This window comes from Pholcus phalangioides, unplaced genomic scaffold (assembly GCF_987345545.1).
Source record: "Pholcus phalangioides strain wild (caught in Gottingen) unplaced genomic scaffold, Ppha-v1.0 ptg000022l_1, whole genome shotgun sequence".
NCBI classification, from domain to species: Eukaryota; Metazoa; Arthropoda; class Arachnida; order Araneae; family Pholcidae; genus Pholcus; species Pholcus phalangioides.
In genome coordinates this window covers 3,293,204-3,313,631 of record NW_028301615.1, presented here as the reverse complement: position 1 = coordinate 3,313,631, position 20,428 = coordinate 3,293,204, and the positions used below count along the sequence as shown (strand labels likewise).

Here is a 20,428-nt window from a genome sequence, read left to right as displayed (position 1 = left end):
GCAACCACGGCACCACGAAGGGGCGCTCGCCCCCTCCTCAGAACCAAATAATATGAGAAAAATTGGTCTGCCCCCATGAAATATGGGACCATCCAAAGAACTTACACAATAAATCACCCCTCCCGGCACATCGCCCTGGATCCACGCCTAAGGGACCACTCTTTTGTCCATCTTCTTTTCTTTCTTTTTCAAAATTTATCAGAAAATTGGTTACACCAAGTACAAAGTAGGTCAATTGGCAAGGATGTAATATTGAGGGGCGATTGAAATTTAGGGGAGGTGATTAAACCAGTGGTCCTCAAACGTGTTCCGCGGGAAAACAGGTGTAAAACAGAACTGAAGTGCTGTACTCAGGTCGTATGAAGAATTAGTTAACTGTGACAGAGGGAATATCTACTAGATCAAAATTTGTTTTTCAAATCGAGCACAACTCCAGTCTATCGCCCCATGGGCAATTTTCTACCAAATGAGTTGTGCCGGAAGTGAGCATGTGTACCTAACAGTCTGAATGGGTATCCAGTGTATCGTATAAATTTTTATAGTGCTGCCATCTATTTTTCAAACTATGAGTGAAATGTAATAGTTGAATATTTGTTGGCCTGATGCTCTCTTCGGCGAAACTTTTGAACGGAAGATCGGCTCGTATTCACGAGATGTGGTGGTCCTCGAAATCGAGAACCACAGAAAACTAACTACAACCGACCATCACTGTATCGACGGGGGACTCGAACCACGGTCTTCGCAATGCGAGTTCCGTCACCATGACCGGACGACGGCACAGCGGTACTTGATTAAACTGATAGAATTGGTTTCCATTCGATGAATCGGTGCTGTGTGTGAAATGTAGCGGTGAAACCAAAAATATTTGAGCCTTCAGCTTTTCGTCCTTCGATGTGGTTTTTGTTCCGCCAATCTTGATTTGTTGAACCGAATCATTCCGAATATAACATTAAAACCAACAAAGGAAGTTTTCTCGCAGGAAATAATTCATAGACAGCCAAGTTTGGTAGCTTGGCCTCACTTTCTCTGACACAGAGCCTAACCTCGAGGTCAGAAGACGGACCGGCCCTAGTTTCCCATAGACCTCAACTTGACCCCCTCCCTTGAAAGGTCACAACAGCACTCGTCCCCGCCGCATGCCTCCCTGGAAAAGGTCACAGCTTCGAGCAAACCAGTTTGCCTATGTTCGCTTCTTCTATGCGATTAGAGGCAGGCGGCAGCGCTCTTAACCGGTGATTTTTATATATACGTACCTGCGAGTCCATTTCAGATTTTTACCCCGGAGCACAACACCCTAATTGACCATGAGACCTGACAAAGTGCGGACCGCGGGATACTACAACACCGTCATTACACACTCAAATCTCATTGCTGCTGTTGCTGATGGCAATACAAAGGGCAGGATTGCGTAGCAGGAAGAAGGCAAAAGCAAAGTGGTATTCGCCCACCACAAACCGTGGGTGTTAAGATTCGATGGGGATGGGGGAGGGAAAAAAAAACATCTTTGTCTAGAGATGCATTCCATAGCTAATCGAGTTCTTCCATAGAGGGAAGGAGAGGAGAGAGCGACGATTCAGGGGCTTCCCTTTTATTTATTTATTTTCTCTCATTCTCGACATTCCTTGAAGAACAGTACCGATGAGAGTTTCCTCCGTGATTACGAGAAAAATAAAAATGCACCTACGAAACAACACGAACGTAGTTTCAATACCACCTTCATTTCAGTCAAAAAAATAAAAGTGCAACATGGTGAAGTGAGTCGCAAAATATGGCCGCGTACACCATCGGGCTTATACTACTGGAGGAAGCATCCAGCAGCCGCGACGGCAGCGATATCGAATGCAGAGAACGTGACTCGGTGAATAACACAGTTCGTGCCTGGCAATTTTGGAATTATTACTTGCATCAATGCTGAAATTATCTCCCTTACATTAATTATAGAACATTTTCTTTCATTAATTCTGGAATTATCTCATCGATGCTGAAATTATTACTATCATTTATTGTTTAAACTCCTATGGATGAGGAGGTTTCGGATTTCTTGACTTTTGATGACAAGGTGGGGAGAAGGGTTTGAAGGTTGCTTACGTCATCAACCACCCTTTTTTGAAGATATGAAATATTCTAAGCTGCTGACAAGGGGGGGAAGGGGGTCAGTGTTTTGCTGACGGGGGGAAAGTCAAAAATGGTGAAAAATTTGCAGACATAATACTTAAATGGCTCCTAAGAAAACAATGGGGGGATCGTGTTTGTTTTCACCGAGTCGCGTGATCTTCCGAAGAATGATGTTGGGGACACCGTTCTCAGACTGCCAAGGCGTAGTTCGCTGTGACATCATACTCTCTCCAGTGATACAAGCTCGATGACGTACACAGCTCTCACTTGCTTGTCGGGTGACGCTTCTCACGACCACATAAAAGACCTTATTTCACTTATAGACTTATTTCACTTAGACCTTATTTTACTTAATGATTGAATAGCAATAGAAAAAGACCATGTTGTACATAGCAAAGGAAGAAGATTGGGGCTTGCTGATGGAGATTCTAAGACAGAAATCCAATTACTTCCTCTCTCTCAAAGCACAAACCAAATGATTATACAGCATTAAATGCGGATAAAACTGTTTATCCGCAAACAGAACTCTAGTCATGAAATTAAATTTTAGTCTCACAGCAGTTGATTCTCCAAGATTCTAAGATTTGGGAATTCTCACTGACGTGCGGCTTAGGTTTTCTGAACATTGTTCAGCGGTGGTCAGAAAGTGAATAAAATGCTTGGTCTCAATCTCAAAAAAGGTCTCGTCGCGTTCCCCTAAAGTCATTCTTCCGCTTTTCGAGGCTTAATTCGTCCTGGACTGGAGTATGCTGTAAAGTTTTGGAGACCATACCTACGGAAGGACTTTAGACTTGGTTGAAGGGTGCAGAGAAGAGTCCTTGTTAGCACACGGGGCTTGAGTTATGAAGAGAGATTTCTTTTTAAAGATGTTTACATTGGAAGAACGTTGGTGTCGGGGGATCAAAGTGTTAAAAATTTTCAACGAGATGGATAGGATGGACCATGAATTATTAATACACCGTCAATAGACTGCTTTTACAAGGGGACACCAGTATCGATTGGTAAGGGACAATGCAAGGTTATGGTGTCGCAGGGGGGGGGGGGATTTTTCTCTAATAGGGTTGTTAATAAATGGAATAACTTATCCCTGAGGGCTGTGAGTTCTAACACAATTGACACGTTTAAAAAGAAATACGATAACATGTTGGGGTAAATCGAGAAACTTTCCATACTTAAGACAACCATAAGTATTCTTTATGGGAATTTTATAATATTTTACCATGTATATTTATTGTTTGTAATAGCATTTTTAATTGGGTTGCTATATTTTAGAGAAATATATAACATCCATATTTGTTATGGGCATTTTTTTCTAGTAACCTCGTTGGGCGTTTTGCCTATTTTGTGGCCTTGTATTTGTATATTCATTCATTCAAAGCGAGCACAACTCCGGTCTGTATTTGTATATGTAGAATTTCGTATTATCAAAGTGATTCAATCAACCAACTGAACAATTAAAAGTCTCAATTATTATATCACTGTTCACTTCCATGGCTGTATAGACTCGTTTTATATTTTTCCACTAATCGGAAATTTTTTTAGTACGGTTGTTTCGGTCATTCGGAAACGACTTCGAACTGCAAGTTCTGATCCCTCTGGTAATCTCTTAACAGCCGTATTCACCGGCATAATCTAAACTGCAATCGCAGGTGAAAGGATTGCAGATCAAAACGGATTGATTAAATTCAGGATTTTAACTAATCCATGTCGATCGCTAATCCTTTAACCTGCGATTGTAGTTTAAACTATTAATATGTAATTACCGTTAGAGACAACAGTTGGGCTGCGAAAGACAAAAGTCGAGTAAAAAATTCCATATTCAACGTGCATGCCCCCCCCCCCCACATTATAGAGCAGAGCCTCTAGGTTAGGATCTTTATCGGGCCTCAAGCCAGACTTTTCACAGGCCCTGTCAGTCCTACCCTTGTGGGACCAAGTGCATGCGTATAGTGTAGACGCACATAAATAGGAAATAAGGGGTTAAAACAATTTGACATTTCTTTGTCCATTCTTTGTTAGAAGTATCTCAGTAACTTTTCCGAGGAGCATGTGCTATGAAAAGAGTCATCTTATGTAATTTTTGAACAGAGAGAGAAGAAAAATTCTAGTATTTTTTGGATAATTCTTTTGACGTTATAGCGAATGCTTCCTAATTTTCAACTCGCTATAGCCGAATACGAATATTTTTTGTATCTTTAGCATTAGCTATTTGACAATCACTCGTTATAACGAGATACTCGTTATAAGCCGTTCTTGTTATAACGGACCTTTACTTTAACCTACAAAAAAATCGGGGTTGTTATGCGTAATAACCAATTTATCACATTTACTGTAACATATGCATATTCCAGGGATGGCCACACGTGGCAGTGACAGCGAAAGACACCCGACACCCATGCACCTACGAAGAAAAGTCAAACATTATATATATTTGCTTTATCCCCATCTCTAATCCCAACACTGTATCAATAAATGAAGAATTCCTTATTCAAGTTGTTGATCACCTCTTTTGTTTTGACACAGCTCCGAATTTTTTGAGCTGAAAAAAAAGATGCGGAGAAAAAGCTATATTTGTGTACGTGTGGGGGGAAGGAGGACGAGCTCTCTCTTAGAAGATAACTGATGGCGTTTCCCCCGTAAAAATGTTCTCCTGCCAACAACAAATTACTACAAATAATAATAATAAGTTTAGAAAAATGGTGCGCGATCTTTTGTTCTGCCATCGGGGGCTCGGATTCCACGCACAAACAATGTAACATTTTATCGAGTAAAAACACAGAGGACGTTCTGCCGCTGAGCGATTAATTCACTCCAGGGTTATGATCATCAAAATCCTCCACCCGTCACGAACATCCATTCCATTCCGCTATAATGGAGAAGATGTTCAAAACTAAACGGAAAAAAAGAAAAAAGCAGCAACATGGTCTGCCGCGCCGAATGAGCTCAACATGTCATAATTGTTCGTTTCTTAAATTAACGGCAGCGATTCGTTTCTGTGGATATGGTACGCACTCGGCGTTTAACCCAATTACAATCAGATATGGCCCCACTGCTCTTCCTCCCTCTCTCTCTCTCTCTCTCATGATTGTGTCGTTTCGATTTCGTTTCTCTCTTTGCTCTTATTTTCGATATAATATATATCTCCTCTTCTCTTTCTCTTATTGCCGTTTGTTCTTTCTGCTTTCTACTCTGGTATTTAAAAGAAAACCCAACGAAAAACACCTAGTTTCCAAGAATGGCCGCTTCGAGTTGGAAACTTTACGATTAATTGGCTAAAACGATTTTCTGTCATTTCCTTGGGCCTCCATTATCCCCGTTGCATGTGACCATTACCTACGTTCAGCAACTCGCTCCCCGTATTCCTGTAATTGGTACTCTCTCTCTCTCTCTCTCTCGTTATTTCTTCTCGGCTTTGAAATATTTTGATCCGAAGAAATATTTTGCCTCCATTTCTGATCTCTTCATGATATCATTGAATATCGTTTGCCCTCTTATAACATTCTTATGATTGTCATGTCGAGGACTAGGTATAGAGTGTACCGTTTCATCCTTTCCTAATTAGTTCCTCCGTAGCCAAAATAGTGCCGTTTCATCCTCAGGTGATAAAAAGTGTCTCACAGTAGACGCCGCTTATTAGAATCGAGGAATATTTTATCATTAATTTATTGTTATCACTTTCGCTAAGTAGGGAACGGAACAATAATATGGGAAAAAATTTGTTTATAGAGAGTTATCGGAGTTTCGGTTCGTTATCAACTTTTTTTCATCAAGAGGTTTTTTTCTTCTGCATATTTTGAAGCTAAGCTGGAATAAGACTTATTTTTTCCCTAAAAATTATCGTTATCAACAGGGCCCGGATTTTGACGACATTTGCACCTTTCTGGATTTTTCAATACTTTTTCCCTTTTAAGGCATTTTTTTCAGGTTTTAGGACATTTTTTGGCATTCTCAGGATATTATTTCACGCAGCGTGCACCGCCTATTTTAATTTTCTTTCTCCCCCCCACCTTCACCACCCTTTCCTCTCCGTTTTATGCCTCATCCATTGAAGCAATTGAAACTCTGAATTATGTTCCTCAAACCAATCTGTGGTATTTCCAACTCCGTGGGAGGGTGCAATCTCCTGCTGGAAATAGCCATCGTCATCAGGAAACACTATGGTCATAAACCGGTGCACGTGGTCAGCAACGATGTGGAAGTAGGCGCTGGCATTGACGGATGCTTCCAATAAAAATAAGGGACCAAGACTATACCAAGAAAATGCTCCCAGACTGTGATTCTTCTGCCACCCGCTTGAACAGTTGTTATGTGGCATGCCGGATCCATGGCTTAGTGCTGCTTGCGCCACACACGGATACTCCCATTGCCATCAACGTCATGGAGAAGAAATCTTTACTCGTCAGACCAGACAACTTACTTCCATTCATCAAATGTCCGATTTCGGCATTCTATAGCCCACAAAAGGCGTTTTCTTCGGTTTTGCAACGAAATCAAAGGGATTCTTCTTGGTCGTCGGCTATTAAAACCAATTTGTTTTAAGCCAATCCGTCTTGTAGAGTGTACGAACATACTTTTTGCGTTTATTCTGAGTTTTATTGCACTGCAATTTACTTTGTTGTAGCTCTTCTGCTGCTGCACACAATGCGTGAAAGTCGCCTTTCACCTCTTTCGTTCATAAGTGATTTCCGCCCACTCAGTTTTTTGGTTTAACTGTCATTCTTTGAAGACTCTATCTAGATGCTGTTGTACAAGAAAAGCCAAGAAGGTTAGCAGCTTCGGAGATACTGGAACTGTCCCTTCTGGCACTCACAATCATGCCACTTTCAAAGTCACTCAAATCTCTTGTTTTTCCTATGAACAGGCAAATTGCAGCGTTAACTGGTACTTCTGACCAGGAGAAAGCTTTTTATCAGCAAATACGGTTATTACGTCAGCGCGCGTGCTGCACGGACGATTCGAAGTTTAAGTGAGGGGTGTTCCTAATTTTTTGGGCACTGAGTGTATGTTAATGCACTGGGGGCTCTTCTAATAATAATAATGGGCATGCGACAACAAAGTTCGATCTCCTCATGGGCAAGTGAACGTTCTGAAGCACGTTATTACACCCGGACTTTAGCAGACACCTTGAGTGAATTAATTAATCTTAAATCCTCCATGTACGGCCATGTTCATTCATTCACTTACGACTGAAATTAATCAAATTATGAAACGTTAAATTTTGGTTAATTTCAGGCTCATCAGTTTTACTCATCATTTTACCTTATCAAAAAATGCATAATTCCAGCCATTATAAGCAAGGTTCATTAACATTATTGTCTATGGGGGGGGGGGAGGTCAGCCCAGACCACAATTATTGACGTTATAACCTAGTTGTCGTTACAACCGAGGTCGTTATTACTGAGTTTGACTGCATTGCCTGAATACGTTGAAATTTTTCCACTCTTTTTCGTTGGAAGGTGTTTTTTAATCACGTTTTTAATAACATCCATTCACATCCATACGCCATCTATGAATGTTTAAAAAATTATTTTTTACATTTTTTTTCAATATTTATTTCTATTCCAACTTCTCAGAAAATATAAGCTGCAGTTCCTAATCCGCACCAAGAAAGACCGGTGATTTTTAACGTATAATCCACTGATTACCCGTATACGCAGGAAACTGCGGTACCAGGTACCTTATATAACTGGGTTAACGGCCTTGCTCTGTTCCATGTAGTACGCAGGAAATCCCTTGTTTGGTCATTGATTTCATCGATATGATAGTAATTATATTATTATCGGTATTGCATTTTCTTTGTGGTTACGACGGTTCATCTGACCACCATTTACGGCGAGCTGCGCGTCACTATTATGACCATAGTGTATCGGAGGGAGAGAAAGAAATTACCGCAAAGTTTTTACATCCGTTTGGAAATTCGCGGCCCCGGATTTCGTAGCCATTAGGCTGTCGCCAACCTTCAAAATAACATACGTGGTGTTTTGAATGCACAGTAGAGCAGACAACGTGGAAGACAGTATGCGCCGCTCGAGTAATCGAATCATAATCGAATCATACAGGGAAATGGATGCTTCTTTTCTTTCTTTTTTGGTTATGAGATCCTCGGATAATGGTGCTCATTATTTACGTTGCTTCCTATACATTCTTTTCTTTTTTTCCGATTTATTTTTGCCAGCGATTTGTGCCAGTTATAGAAAACGGCTTGTTTTTCTCGGGCGATGCCAAAATAATTTGGTGGTTGCCGCGACTGATTTCTCTGAACGGAACCAAGAAACACTTTTTCAACCAACCGTACCCTATCCCCTTACAATATACAGAAGCCTATATATAGGTATTTCCTATTTTTTACATATAATGGTACTTCTTATTTTTTATAAGATTCTTTTACTTATTTTTTAATACTCAACGGAATTTTTATATTCCCATGATGATAATCGGTAAACGATTGGGGAGAACATAGGCCTGGGATGGAGAAGTTGTCTGAGAAATAAAAGGTGAATCTCATAGATTTTTTTAGGTGCTCAGTTCAGGAAAAATGTTGAAAATACTCCGTCATCCATCTTCAACTTTATCGTTTCATCACTTTAACCAGATTGAAAAATTGAGCAGCAGATTGGCATTTATTTTTATTTTCCATTACTCACTATGAAAGGTGCAGAACTTGATGTGCGTTACTACAGCTACTACTTAACCTTCTCAAACTTTTGTCACCCACGGCCATAAGCGGATACAGGTTCCGAATTGGGAAGGGGTTTTTTTCACCTCCACCCATCCACCTATGTGAATAATACCGACTTTTTAGTGAACTGGAAAGACAATCGCCCCCTTCGCCCTCCCCCTGAATCTACCTATGCCCGTCTCTCACTCTTGCCATATTTTAAGTCCTAAATAGTATAACAAAGGACCGCTTTAAAGCATCGAGTAGGCACACATCAATTTCGCCAGCTCACCACGACACCCTTGGCAAAGGTTTGGGGTGCGCACTTTGAGATTCATTGACATTCCTCTGCGGAATTTCTAACGAATCGATATGTAACGGAACGTATGAATGGCCGTGGAGCAACGATTCGTTTTTTGACCCACGGGGGCCCTTTTTTAGAAAATCATTTCTATGGCGGAGCCCCGTAGGTCTCTTTTTCTTATTTATTTATCAAAATTACTGATTCATTTTATTTTCCTCGAGCGGCCGCGGAGCCCCTGAGAAGTAAATGTACACGATGCCCTGGTTGAGAACCACTGCCCTGGCGTACTTATGTTGTTACAGTTGGGCTTTATTCCCTTGTTCTTGCTGATGCTGCCACATTGTGTCTTCGATATTGTGAATTGAAGATGATGAATGCTTAATTTTTTATGTCATGTAAGTATGTTGTATAGGTCTGCCTATTCTCTGCAGAGAGACTCTTCCAAATTGGACACCGGCTCGCATTCGCGTTTCGAAGTTGGAAAACCGTAGAAAATCATCTGCAGCGGACAACCACTGTACCACTGACGGGATTTGAACCTTAATCCTCACGATGAGAATCCAGCATGTTGCACACACTATCCGTGAAAGTGAAAAATGCTCACGTAACCTCCAATTTTTAGTAAGGGGAAGCGAATAAATGTGCGATGCACAGGTAAAGAAACAAACAATACCTTCCCCCCCCCCACTTTCCTCGATACATGAATGAAATTGTCGCGTTTGTGTGCGGCTCATATTCCACTGTCTGTGACTGCACGATGGCATTTTTGGCTGATTTTTTTGTTTCATCTTGTATTTATATAAAAAAAATTAAAACAATAAACAATAAATAAATTAATTTATTTACTTATTCGGATGTTGATTTAAGATTCGAAGCGTTAAAACTGTGATATTAAAAACAGTTTTTTGTAAAAAATCTAGTTCAAATTTTTGTCGGTAGAGGGTGCTGTATGAAAGTAAATCACTGGAAGTCACTGAGATATAAGTAAACCTTTCCGTATAGATCAGTGCTGGAAGTATACAAATCAGAGTCCTATAATGTGTAGGGTGTGCACGGTCTACAGCTCATTTTTGAATTTTCCTGTCACTGTGCCTTTGTAACCCATCTTCCAGTTGAGCATCAGGCAAAAATTGTTAAAATCATTGTTTTTGCTCACATTCGAGGATTTTGTTCTGAATCCAAAAGCAGAATAAAATATGGATCTCCAAAGAGAAAAGTCACGATGTCCACGGAATCCTTGTAATAGCACTGTATATAGAAACGATAAGCATCCTGCTGTACAGGGTGTCCCATAAATTCGTAAATAGTTTGAAAATTCATAAAAATTGTAAGAATCGGTATATTTGAATGAAGTTTGCGAAAAATCTATTTCGACGAAGGGGGGTTTGTTTTGGTACAGAAATAAATCAATTTCAAATTTTTGTCGATAGGAAGCACTGAATTCGGAACCTGGACTGTTCTTCAATCTCTTCCGCGTCTGAAACGTTCGTGAAGCTCCAGCCGGTGATTCGTGGCAACTTCAACACCAGTGCCCTAACGGACAACGCTTATTTCCGAAAAAAACAACCTAAAACCGAGCAACTCCTTCAACATTGTCTCATCATTCACCAGGGTACCCTACTACTTCACCAAACACCAACTCTGGCCATATCGCTATATTGCAATTTACTGCCATTAGTGAGATGGGTTGGAAGTGAATGCGTTGTCTATCGGTGGTCACCCCGAGTTCATTAGGGAAAATATCTTATCTATATCCTCCCTTGGGTTCGAACCCGGGACCCTGACAACAACCTTCACGATGGCAGACGAGCATCTTACCACCATGCCACTCGGGCAGCCACCAGGGTACCCAGGACCATAACTAACCATTCCTGTGCCCTGTGCAAGAATTTGAGTTTAGGGCCCCCCCCCTTCTGGCCTATTCTTGGGCCCAGAAAGGCTCATTTAGGACCATTCTGGGCGCTCCTTCCCAGTGGACCCTGTGCGGGTGCACATGTTGCACCTGTCTAGTTACGGCACAGAGTGCCCATCATTGAAGCTATTAAACGGACTGAAAAGATCTTTGGAATCATACCACGGGCCACCAGCATACATCAAATCTTTCAATTATCTCGTTCCAAAATCTGAATTTTTCGCCAAGGTAATAAATACTAAAATAAAACGGAAGCTGGTTATTGAATTCGAAGTTCAAAAAAATTACTAAAATATGCTGTGGCTCATGAGTTACCATTTACTAGCGGGCCAAATGGAAGTCTGCTGAGCCCCAGCCGAAATGTTAAAAATAAGATTTACTACGTAAATTCTTCAAGTCAAAGTCAGATGGCCCTGGTAGTAATGTTTCAAATAAACCTATTTAAATAAGTTTTTCTTTTTGGTCAAGATTGTTTGAAGGGTTTGGGAAACCAGTTTCAAACAGAAAGATAGATTAAAGATTAAGACTAAACGACTGGCCTCTACTCTGTGACTATGAAGTATTCGTTTTTGGCTACAAATTCGCACATTTGCGCGCACCACCACCCTCGCGAAACATTGCGCTTGAACCCCTGGACGCAGGGCCGGTCTTAGACCAATTGGCACCCGGTGCAAAATCAGTAGTCAGCGCGCCCCCCCCCCCAGGCGCAAATCGTGTCGGAGGAGGAAATTTTTGCTAGTCATTACTTGTCCCGTAAAATACGGGACAGATTTATTCTACCATATTATAAGACTCTTGGTGTGGTGATCGTCCCCATCACCCCCCCCCCCGGGCCCCGGTTGGATATTAAGGGACGAAGAAGTCGGAAAAACTTTCTTCCTAGAATGGGATTACTGCTATTCAACTTGTAAACAAGCATAAAACCCAACTTGTTTGATTTAATTAACAGATTTAAAAAGATTAAAAAAGCAAAACGTCACACATTTATGCAGGGTACTCATCACAAAGAAAATCTATCTTCTTCATACTCATTTTAATTGAATTTTATGGTAAAATACGTAGAGTGCACGCATCACGTACGGGCTAAGCTGCTAATAAAACTGGTTAAATTACAGTGATATTTTTCCGTATGATTTCTTTCATATTTATAAAACTCATGTGAACTTCATTTGAAATTATCCCTTTCAGACCCAGTACTAAGAAACGGAAGGGGCAGGTAAACACCAGCTAAAGCACCAGGACCAGCAGCTTGGGCAGGCCCTCTAACTATTCTGAGGCAACTTGGGCGGTACCCCGAGCCGAATGGGGGGGGGGGGCACTTGCAAATCCTCCTTTTTCTGAGCATAACTATTTCAAGGAGACTCCAAAAAAAGACTGCTCCCGAGAAAGCAGGCTACGGCCCTGGAGAAGGGGCAGAGCTGTCTCAAGAGCATCATGGGCCCCCTGGCAAAGGGGTTTTTCTGAGGCCCTACCAAGTAAATTCTAGGAAATTTTAACTAGATCTCATTTTTGTGAGGCCCTCTTCTCTTGAGGCTTCCAGGCCGTGCCCGGGTGGGCTCATGCGTTAAGACGGCACTGGGAAGGGGTTGTTTTTTCTCTCTAGATTTTTTTTAACCTCGGGGACTTCGGCTTAAATTTCAACGATAATGCACAATTCTTGAAGTTTGGGCTGAACATCCCTGAGGTTGAAAAAAGAATATCTCAAGCGAAAAGAAGCAACCACACGTTTGTGCATACCGGGTGCTATAAAAGGATTATGCATAATCGCCGGTAAAAGTGATAAATGTTGCGAAATTTATCGAACTTACCGAGACGATTGGTGATTATGCATTACCGATATGCTTTACCGATTCAACGCATTTACCGTAACATACATTAATGCTTACCGTAACATACATAGATAGTGCCGCCTCATAGGCGGCTTTACCGTTACTCACCGGGTTTCTGGAACAAGATCCATGAAACTCCGAAAAGGTGTTCAGTTGTGTGTATGTACGGTTTGTTAAAATTTTTCATACACACATATGTTGCACTCAGGGCATCTCGAGACAAAATCTCTACCCGAGTGGGACAAATTTTTGGGCTCCCTGACCTCCCCAATTAAAAAAAAACGTTTGTTTCTTTCGCTTCGTTTTGATGCGTTCTAAGAAACAGCGATATTTTACGTCATAACGTACGTCGAATTTCTTTTGGCCTTTTTCCTTGGATTTGGCGCTCCTAGAGCGGGCACAAATAAGTTTTCCTAAGTATTTTTTTTTTCGTTTCCACTTCGGATATAACGACCCTCCTAAAGCGAGCAGAAATAATTTTCTGTAATTTTTTCACTCTTTTACGCCGGATTTGGCGCTCCTACTAGAGGGGGCAGAAATCATTTCCCCTAACTTTTTCCGCCCTGTCTACCTCAGAATTGACGGCCCTCCTACAGCGGGCACTAATAATTTTTCCAAATGTTTCTTTACCCTTTCACTTCGGATTTGACGCCCTTCTGGAGCACACCCAGTGCCACCGAGCTGCCCCTGATTGAAGTAATAGGAAAGTCTGACGAGTCGGAAGACTGGCCAGTGATAGGGCTTTTCGAAAAATAACCGTACTATTATAAACACTCAAACCTTTTTGTTTTTTTTGAAAAAAAAAGGCTAATTTCGGTCATTTTTCATGTATATTTTATAGATATTTTTTTATAAATACGTATCTTAAAGATATTTTTCTAGTAATGTATATTTAACGCGTTTCGGCGCCCCTTCTCATTTAGCGACCGGTGCAACTGCCCTAAGACCGCCCCTGCCTGGACGGGAACAGCTGAGCTAAACTTTCAGGAGAACGACTGGAAGCGATAATTCCAATATTCTTCATCTGATGATGAAGGGTATGCGCATGCGCACTATGTTTTGCATTCGTAATGTATATTTTTTTTCTTACTTTTTGGTTTCAATGAGAAAATTTAAGAATCCGTCAGGCTTTAGGGTACGTCCATAGTGCACCGCTTCCCGCTTCTCGCTTTATTGCTTAAACCGCGGCAGTTGTAGAAGGCGAGATGAACTCGCGCGATTCTAGCCGGTGGTGGTTATAGTGCACCGCTCGCGGGAGCGTCTGCTTGCATGAGCAGTTGGCATCATGGAGCTATCACGTGGGGATATATTGTGTTTTTGTTGACAACAAAAAATATGTACATGAAATGAATAGGACTCACCTTAAAGTTGCAATAGGTTTAGTGTAATCGCTAATTATAGTTAATTAATTAATTGATGATAAATCAGCGATTTCGCTTTTAGTGCCACAACAAATTTTCGATTAGAAAAACGAGAATTAATCGTTACAAAATTTCGTTTGATTTAGTTTTATCGTCAATTAGTTTATATTAATGATAAAACTAAATCATGATCGATAATTAACTAATCAACTAATAACGATAAAACTAAACTGGCCGATAACTAGTTAATTAACGGCAAAATCCGTTGGATTTCGTTTTATCGTTAATTAGTTAATCAACTTAATTAGTTAATTAACGAATTAACGCTAAAATGAAATCCAACGGTATTTTGATTAATTAACGATATCGTTTTTATTACGTCAACTAATTAACGATTAGTATTAACAATAATTAGGCGTCATAAAAACTCCGTTGGATTTAGTATGATCATTAATGATTCTTAATTAATTAACGATTTCGCTTATTATGTCATAACTAATTAATGATTAGTATTAGCAACAATTATCCGTCACAAAAACTCCGTTGGATTCAGTATAATCGTTAATTAACCTTAATTAATGATTAATCACCGATATCACTTTTAGTGTCATATCTAGTTAACGATTAGTATTAACAATAATTATTCGTCATAAAAACTCCGTTAGATTCAGTATTACCATTGATGATCCTTAATTAATAACCGATTTCGCTTATATTATGCCATAACTAGTTAACGATTAGTATTGACAATAATTAATTCTCACAATAGGATTCACTATAATTGTTAATTTTCCTTAATTACTTGATGATTAACGATTTTGCTTTTATTATGTCATAATTAATCAACGATTAGTCAATCAACTCCGTCGATTTACTATTCCACTATAAAACGAACACTTACAGGAAAGTATCCGTTTTAAAGTGCAAGCGGTGAGCCGGTCAAGCGAGAAAAAGAAATAACAATTCATTCCGGTTAAAGCGGGTAAAAGCAGTTTCAGCCGGTAAAAGCAGGTAGGCGGGCGCACTATGGCCGCCCCAATGAGTGTTCACGATCTTTTTTCAGCCGCGATGAAGCGAGTAGCGAGAAGCGGTTCACTATGGACGTACCCTTACACTATTCTCCGCGCGCGTTTTTTGACTTTAACCTCCAAATAATATCCTATGACCTACAAATTCTACAAGCTACCGAAAAAAAGATTGATGGACATTTGGTTTCCAGCAGTACCTTGGACTTACAAAAATAATTCACCATCTTAAAAGAATCATAAAAAATATTTACTATCATAACTTTGATCGATAATAAGCACTGATGTACAGTACACATGGCCACGAATCACTGTAAGCTTTACAGCTGAAATTAAACTACGGTATGTCCCGCTTATATTAAGTGTTAGTTTTTCAAAAAAAACTGCCATGTAAAAAACGTTGGAAGCGGGAGAACGCTTTAAACGAGATATCGTTCTATGAGTTTTTATGAAACTTGGGATCCCAGAAGTGCTGACCTGTAGAAAACATGGAGGAGGCTCAAAGTTGCTACAACTTTCACATTTATACGACGGTTAGCTTCGGTCGCAATTGGTTCCTATACATTTTTTAATGTTAAAATAATTCATCTTATTCCACGTAAAACCTCAATTATTTGCCGTTTCTTCTTCGACAATAACTCCAAATCTCAAAAACCGTCATTTATATCCCTCAAATGCGCGCAATTTTCTGTAGACCGAGAGTGTTCAATCTTTAGGAGAGTGCAGGTCACCTCATTGACTTGAAATGTGTCGCGGCCACTTAATTAAGTGATCTGGAACAGCGGCACGGACCACTTAAGGGATTTGTATATGTGCTGCGGACCACTTGAGTGATCTGTAAATATGTCGCTGATCACTTCAGTGATCTGGAACTGCGACGTGGGTCACTTAAGTAATCTTTAAATGTGTCACGAATCACTTTGGTGCTGTGGAACTGTGCCGCAGTTATCTGTAAATAGATTGCGAGTCACATAAGTGATTTGAAAGTGTGCCGTGGAACACTGTGATCTGGAACTGCGCTGCAGGTCACTTACATAATCTGGAAATGTGTCACCTAGTTTATTTTCACAAAATTAGGTTTGAGATCAGTGGCTATATTAGATGATTCCGAGGGCGACAGGTTGAGCTGCAGGCAGTGAAAAAGCAAGATTCCATCAACAATTTATTTGAATATTTTGAAATAAATTAAATGGATATCTTGTACGTCTGTTATAGGGGAGGAGGGAGTTTTTTTTCTTTTTCAAAGGAGTATAAGTTTTGCGATTAACGCATTTATACGACGTTTTGACGCTCCCTCGGCCGAACACATCGTCGTATAAACGAGGTTGAACTGTAGCTAGCTAATACGGTCGGATCCTTTTACACATGGTAAATGTGCAGATCGCAAAACGGGTGAGACGAGAGACGACTGGGAGCCATTCCCTATCTCATGGGTGCATTTCACACACCGTACCTCTTTTGATAAGCATCCATTAACCTATAAAGCTTGTCCTATATAATGGAGTCTACGTGAAAGATTCTCGGGATCGCAAATACGCGGTGTTCTCGAACCAAAAGACTCGTTTATTTGCACAATATTTTGTGGAATTTAATGGGAGTTTCGATCTGCGTGAGGTGGTTATCGGTGTCCGAAAACTTTTCCAGATGGGGTTCAGGGCGTGAAATGTATATTGAAAGGAATTACGTATTCAAGAAGTGTAAATGATTTTAAAGGCTTTTCGGAAGACAATGATTTTAAAGACACCGGTGAATTCTGCGTTTTAAGGCTGTTCGTAAATTGGGAAGTGGCTGTGTTTGGTATTTTTCGTGTGTTATAAATTTATCAAGTACATAGCTTGTGGCAGCAAAAGAAAGTCGCACTGAGCGGTTTCAGTTCAAAAACGTTATAAAAAGTAATTGATGGTCCGTGAACAGTAGCCTACAGTACATCCGCACACTTGAAAGGTTATACACGGTTCTACCAAATATTGCTAGAAATACTTGACAATATACCAGAAATTTGGTATTCATGGCCCGTGAGCAAAATGTGGTCCTTGCAGGCATCTGATATAGCCCGCGACCTGAAACCTGGTTTTATAAAAATGAACAAATCGCACATTTCTAGATCACTTGAATGGCCAGCGGTGCAGTTCCACATAACTTGAGTAACCCATGGCATATTACCAGATCAGTGACCCGTGGCTCATTTACAGATCACTCAAGTGGTCAGTGGCACATTTTCAGATCACTTAAGTAATTCGCGGCGCGGTGCAGCTTCACATCACTTAAATGACCCATGGCGCATTCCCAGATCATTTAAGTGGCCATGGAACATTCACATATCACTCAAGCGATGCGCGGCACATTTACAGATCACTTAAATGACTCACGGTGCCGTTACACGTCACTCGAGTAGCCCGCATCACATTCTCGGATCATTTGAGTGACCTGTAGCACAGTTCGAAAGCACTTAAATGACCCACGGCATACTTACAGATCAATTGAATGGCCCGTCGAACACGTATATTGGTTGAACAGCGTCGGCCTACGTCTACGAGAAACAGTATTCGTCAGATACGGATTTTCCGAGTATAAAAATGATGCTTTACGGTTTTTAGTTGCAATTAAGGAAAAAAAGAGTCGATGTGAAATGCTATTTTCTTACCTGTAAGGCGATCATGCTTGTGAACCCGCGCTCCTTGCCGAGCTTTTTCTCCTTCTCCGTGCGCGTATCGTCAGGAAGAGACGATAACGTTCAAAGAAAGTCTTTCCCAAAATCCAAATTTCGTACGGCTCAGATGGAACAACACTGACGACGACGACCGACCGGCCGAAAATATGATCCCGAGAGGAGCACTCGAATTCTATTACCCGGGGAAGAAAATCATTTCCAAACGGAAAGAAGAAGAAGGTGCTGAAGAATAGAATATAGAAAATGATGCAAGAAAACAGCTTTTTTTTTGCTCCTCTGTCGGTGTAAAAGAAGAAGAATGGGTATTTTGTTTTGTTTTTTCGGTAGGTGGAGAGATGCAATGTCAGAGGCGATTGATTCGTCCGAGGCCTTGTCTGACGGGCGGGGTCTGGCCAACTGTGGGCTGGAGATGATATTCAAACTGCCTTTTGCGTGGTCGTGGGAAAAAGTTTCCCACTCTAATGGTCGGCGGTGTGTGGATACCGACCGACCTTTCTCTCTTGTTTTTCTTTTGCGGGGGGGAATTATGGCCCGTGCGGTACCACGTCCACATATTTCTTCTCGTGCTGTTAGTTGTTTCTACCGGGCGAGAGTGGAGGAGGGAGAGCTGTGTGGTCATATTTACACGTACGCAACTACTACACATACAAATAACGTGCCCACTCGTATTCTTGGACTAATCAATTTCTGTCTTTTCATTCGCTGTAATTCTTTTAAAAAAAGGAGAAATAATAACACGGTTAAAGAGAAATCATTGCGCGGTCAACGATTTCTTTCTTTATATATTTATTTATTTTAAATTATTTTCTTCAATGTCAAGGGAAATTACAAAATGGTACTTCATTTTTTTACCCTCGGTTGGGCACACGCGACTCGGTCTGGTAAGGTGACAAGTCATTTGAAGGGTGACGGACGCGACTCGGCGTGATCATTAACGCCACTGGACAACAATGAAATCGCGTCCGACATGAAAATACACACTTCTGAATGTTTTAACCTATTGACTCTCGTTTTGAAGATACAGCGAAACCTCGATATTACGATACTCTGCGGGTCAAGAAAAAAAAAATCGTTGAGGAGGGGTTATATCGAGAGGTAGCATTATCATCAGGCGCCATCAAATTTATGCCGTTGTTGACATCTCTTCTGAATTATCGTGGATCGTACCATCTTAAAATGCATTTTAATGAGTGTTTATTCGCAACAGAAAAATTTTAATTGATAAGTTGATTAATGGAATTCAGTTAGTTGTTCCATACTGTGAAGTGGTTTACCTCTCACAGCGCTTTTGTGTATTACGCAAAAAAGTAGCTTCATGGAAACTTCATCAACACTTTCGGAGTGCAAAATACCGATATCATTAACATTCTCGAAACAACAAAAACTGGTTAAGAATTCAAAAATACATTGAAGACGATTTTGAATGAAGTATAAAATATATTATTGTAACGGTTTCAAAATATCCAAAAAAAATCTTTATAGTGGGGTTCATCGTATTATCGAATATCGTTGTATCGAGAGGAGTTTAACATTGGACAATATGCAAATCCAAACAGGATTCGAAAAAATATCGTGATAGAGAAATTGAGAGTAAACACTGTATTACCACGTTAAATGTTAAAAAGTGCTTATGAGTGGTATCACTGGACAATAATGAAACTATGGCCGACTGGAAAATGCGCAATCCCGAATGATTTTGGCCTACTGAAAACGATTGATATTCCCATGAAAAATTTTATTGGTTCTTGTTTTTGAGATTAAACTGTTAACAGTTAAAAAGTGCTTTGCTAACGCTATTTTATGGTGAAAAATTGGTAAGGAGTAAAGAATTAGACCATAGAAAACTAATTTTACCAGGGAAAAGTCATCCTCGATACTTTCTCACTACTGTTGGACAATTGTAAGAGATACTCCTTATGGCCAGTACAAGCGTAATGCAAGACGATGGGTCAGACGCCGATAAATGAATTAATTGTGCAGCGATACATTTTCATTTCTATGTATTTTTATTGTGTCTCTATGTGCATTTGTATGTTTTATAATGTGCATTTGTATGTTTTATAATGTGCATTTGTATGTTTTATAATGTGCATTTGTATGTTTTATAATGTGCATTTGTATGTTTTACAATGTGCATTTGTATGTTTTATAATGTGCATTTGTATGTTTTATAATGTGCATTTGTATGTTTTATAATGTGCTCTATGTATATTGATATAACTCTACACTATATCGATGAAGTTTCTGTATATTTGTGTTGTTTTTTCTGCACATTTTGTTTTCTATGCAGTGCCGTCTTAACGCATGGGTCCACCCGGGCACGGCCCGGGGGCCTCACAAAAATGAGATCCGGCTGAAGTTTTCTAGAATTTACAAGGTAGGGCCTCAAAAAAACCACTTGGCCCGGGGGGCCTATAATCCTCTTAAGACGGCCCTGTTTCTATGTACTTATGTTGTGCTTCTATGTATTATCGTATTGTGTTGTTATGTGTGCAATTTCAGGGAAAACCGTACCAATTCAGCCTTTTTTTCGCTCGATTTCGTGTTCAGTCG

General features: G+C 40.3%; 1 protein-coding gene across 2 annotated transcripts in view; it reads right to left on the bottom strand.

Moving 5' to 3' along the window:
* LOC149069357 (protein spaetzle 3-like) overlaps positions 1 to 18,307 on the bottom strand; it is a 46,048-nt gene extending 27,741 nt beyond the window's left edge. The window contains exon 1 of one of the 2 annotated variants that reach the window (XM_089249876.1): positions 17,849 to 18,307. In XM_089249876.1, the coding sequence (XP_089106002.1) occupies positions 17,849 to 17,863 (15 nt within the window). In that variant the 5' untranslated portion in view covers positions 17,864 to 18,307. The remainder of the gene's footprint in view (positions 1 to 17,848) is intronic. The other variant, XM_089249877.1, reaches the window with a different exon arrangement.
* Between the last annotated feature and the right edge of the window lie 2,121 nt (positions 18,308 to 20,428).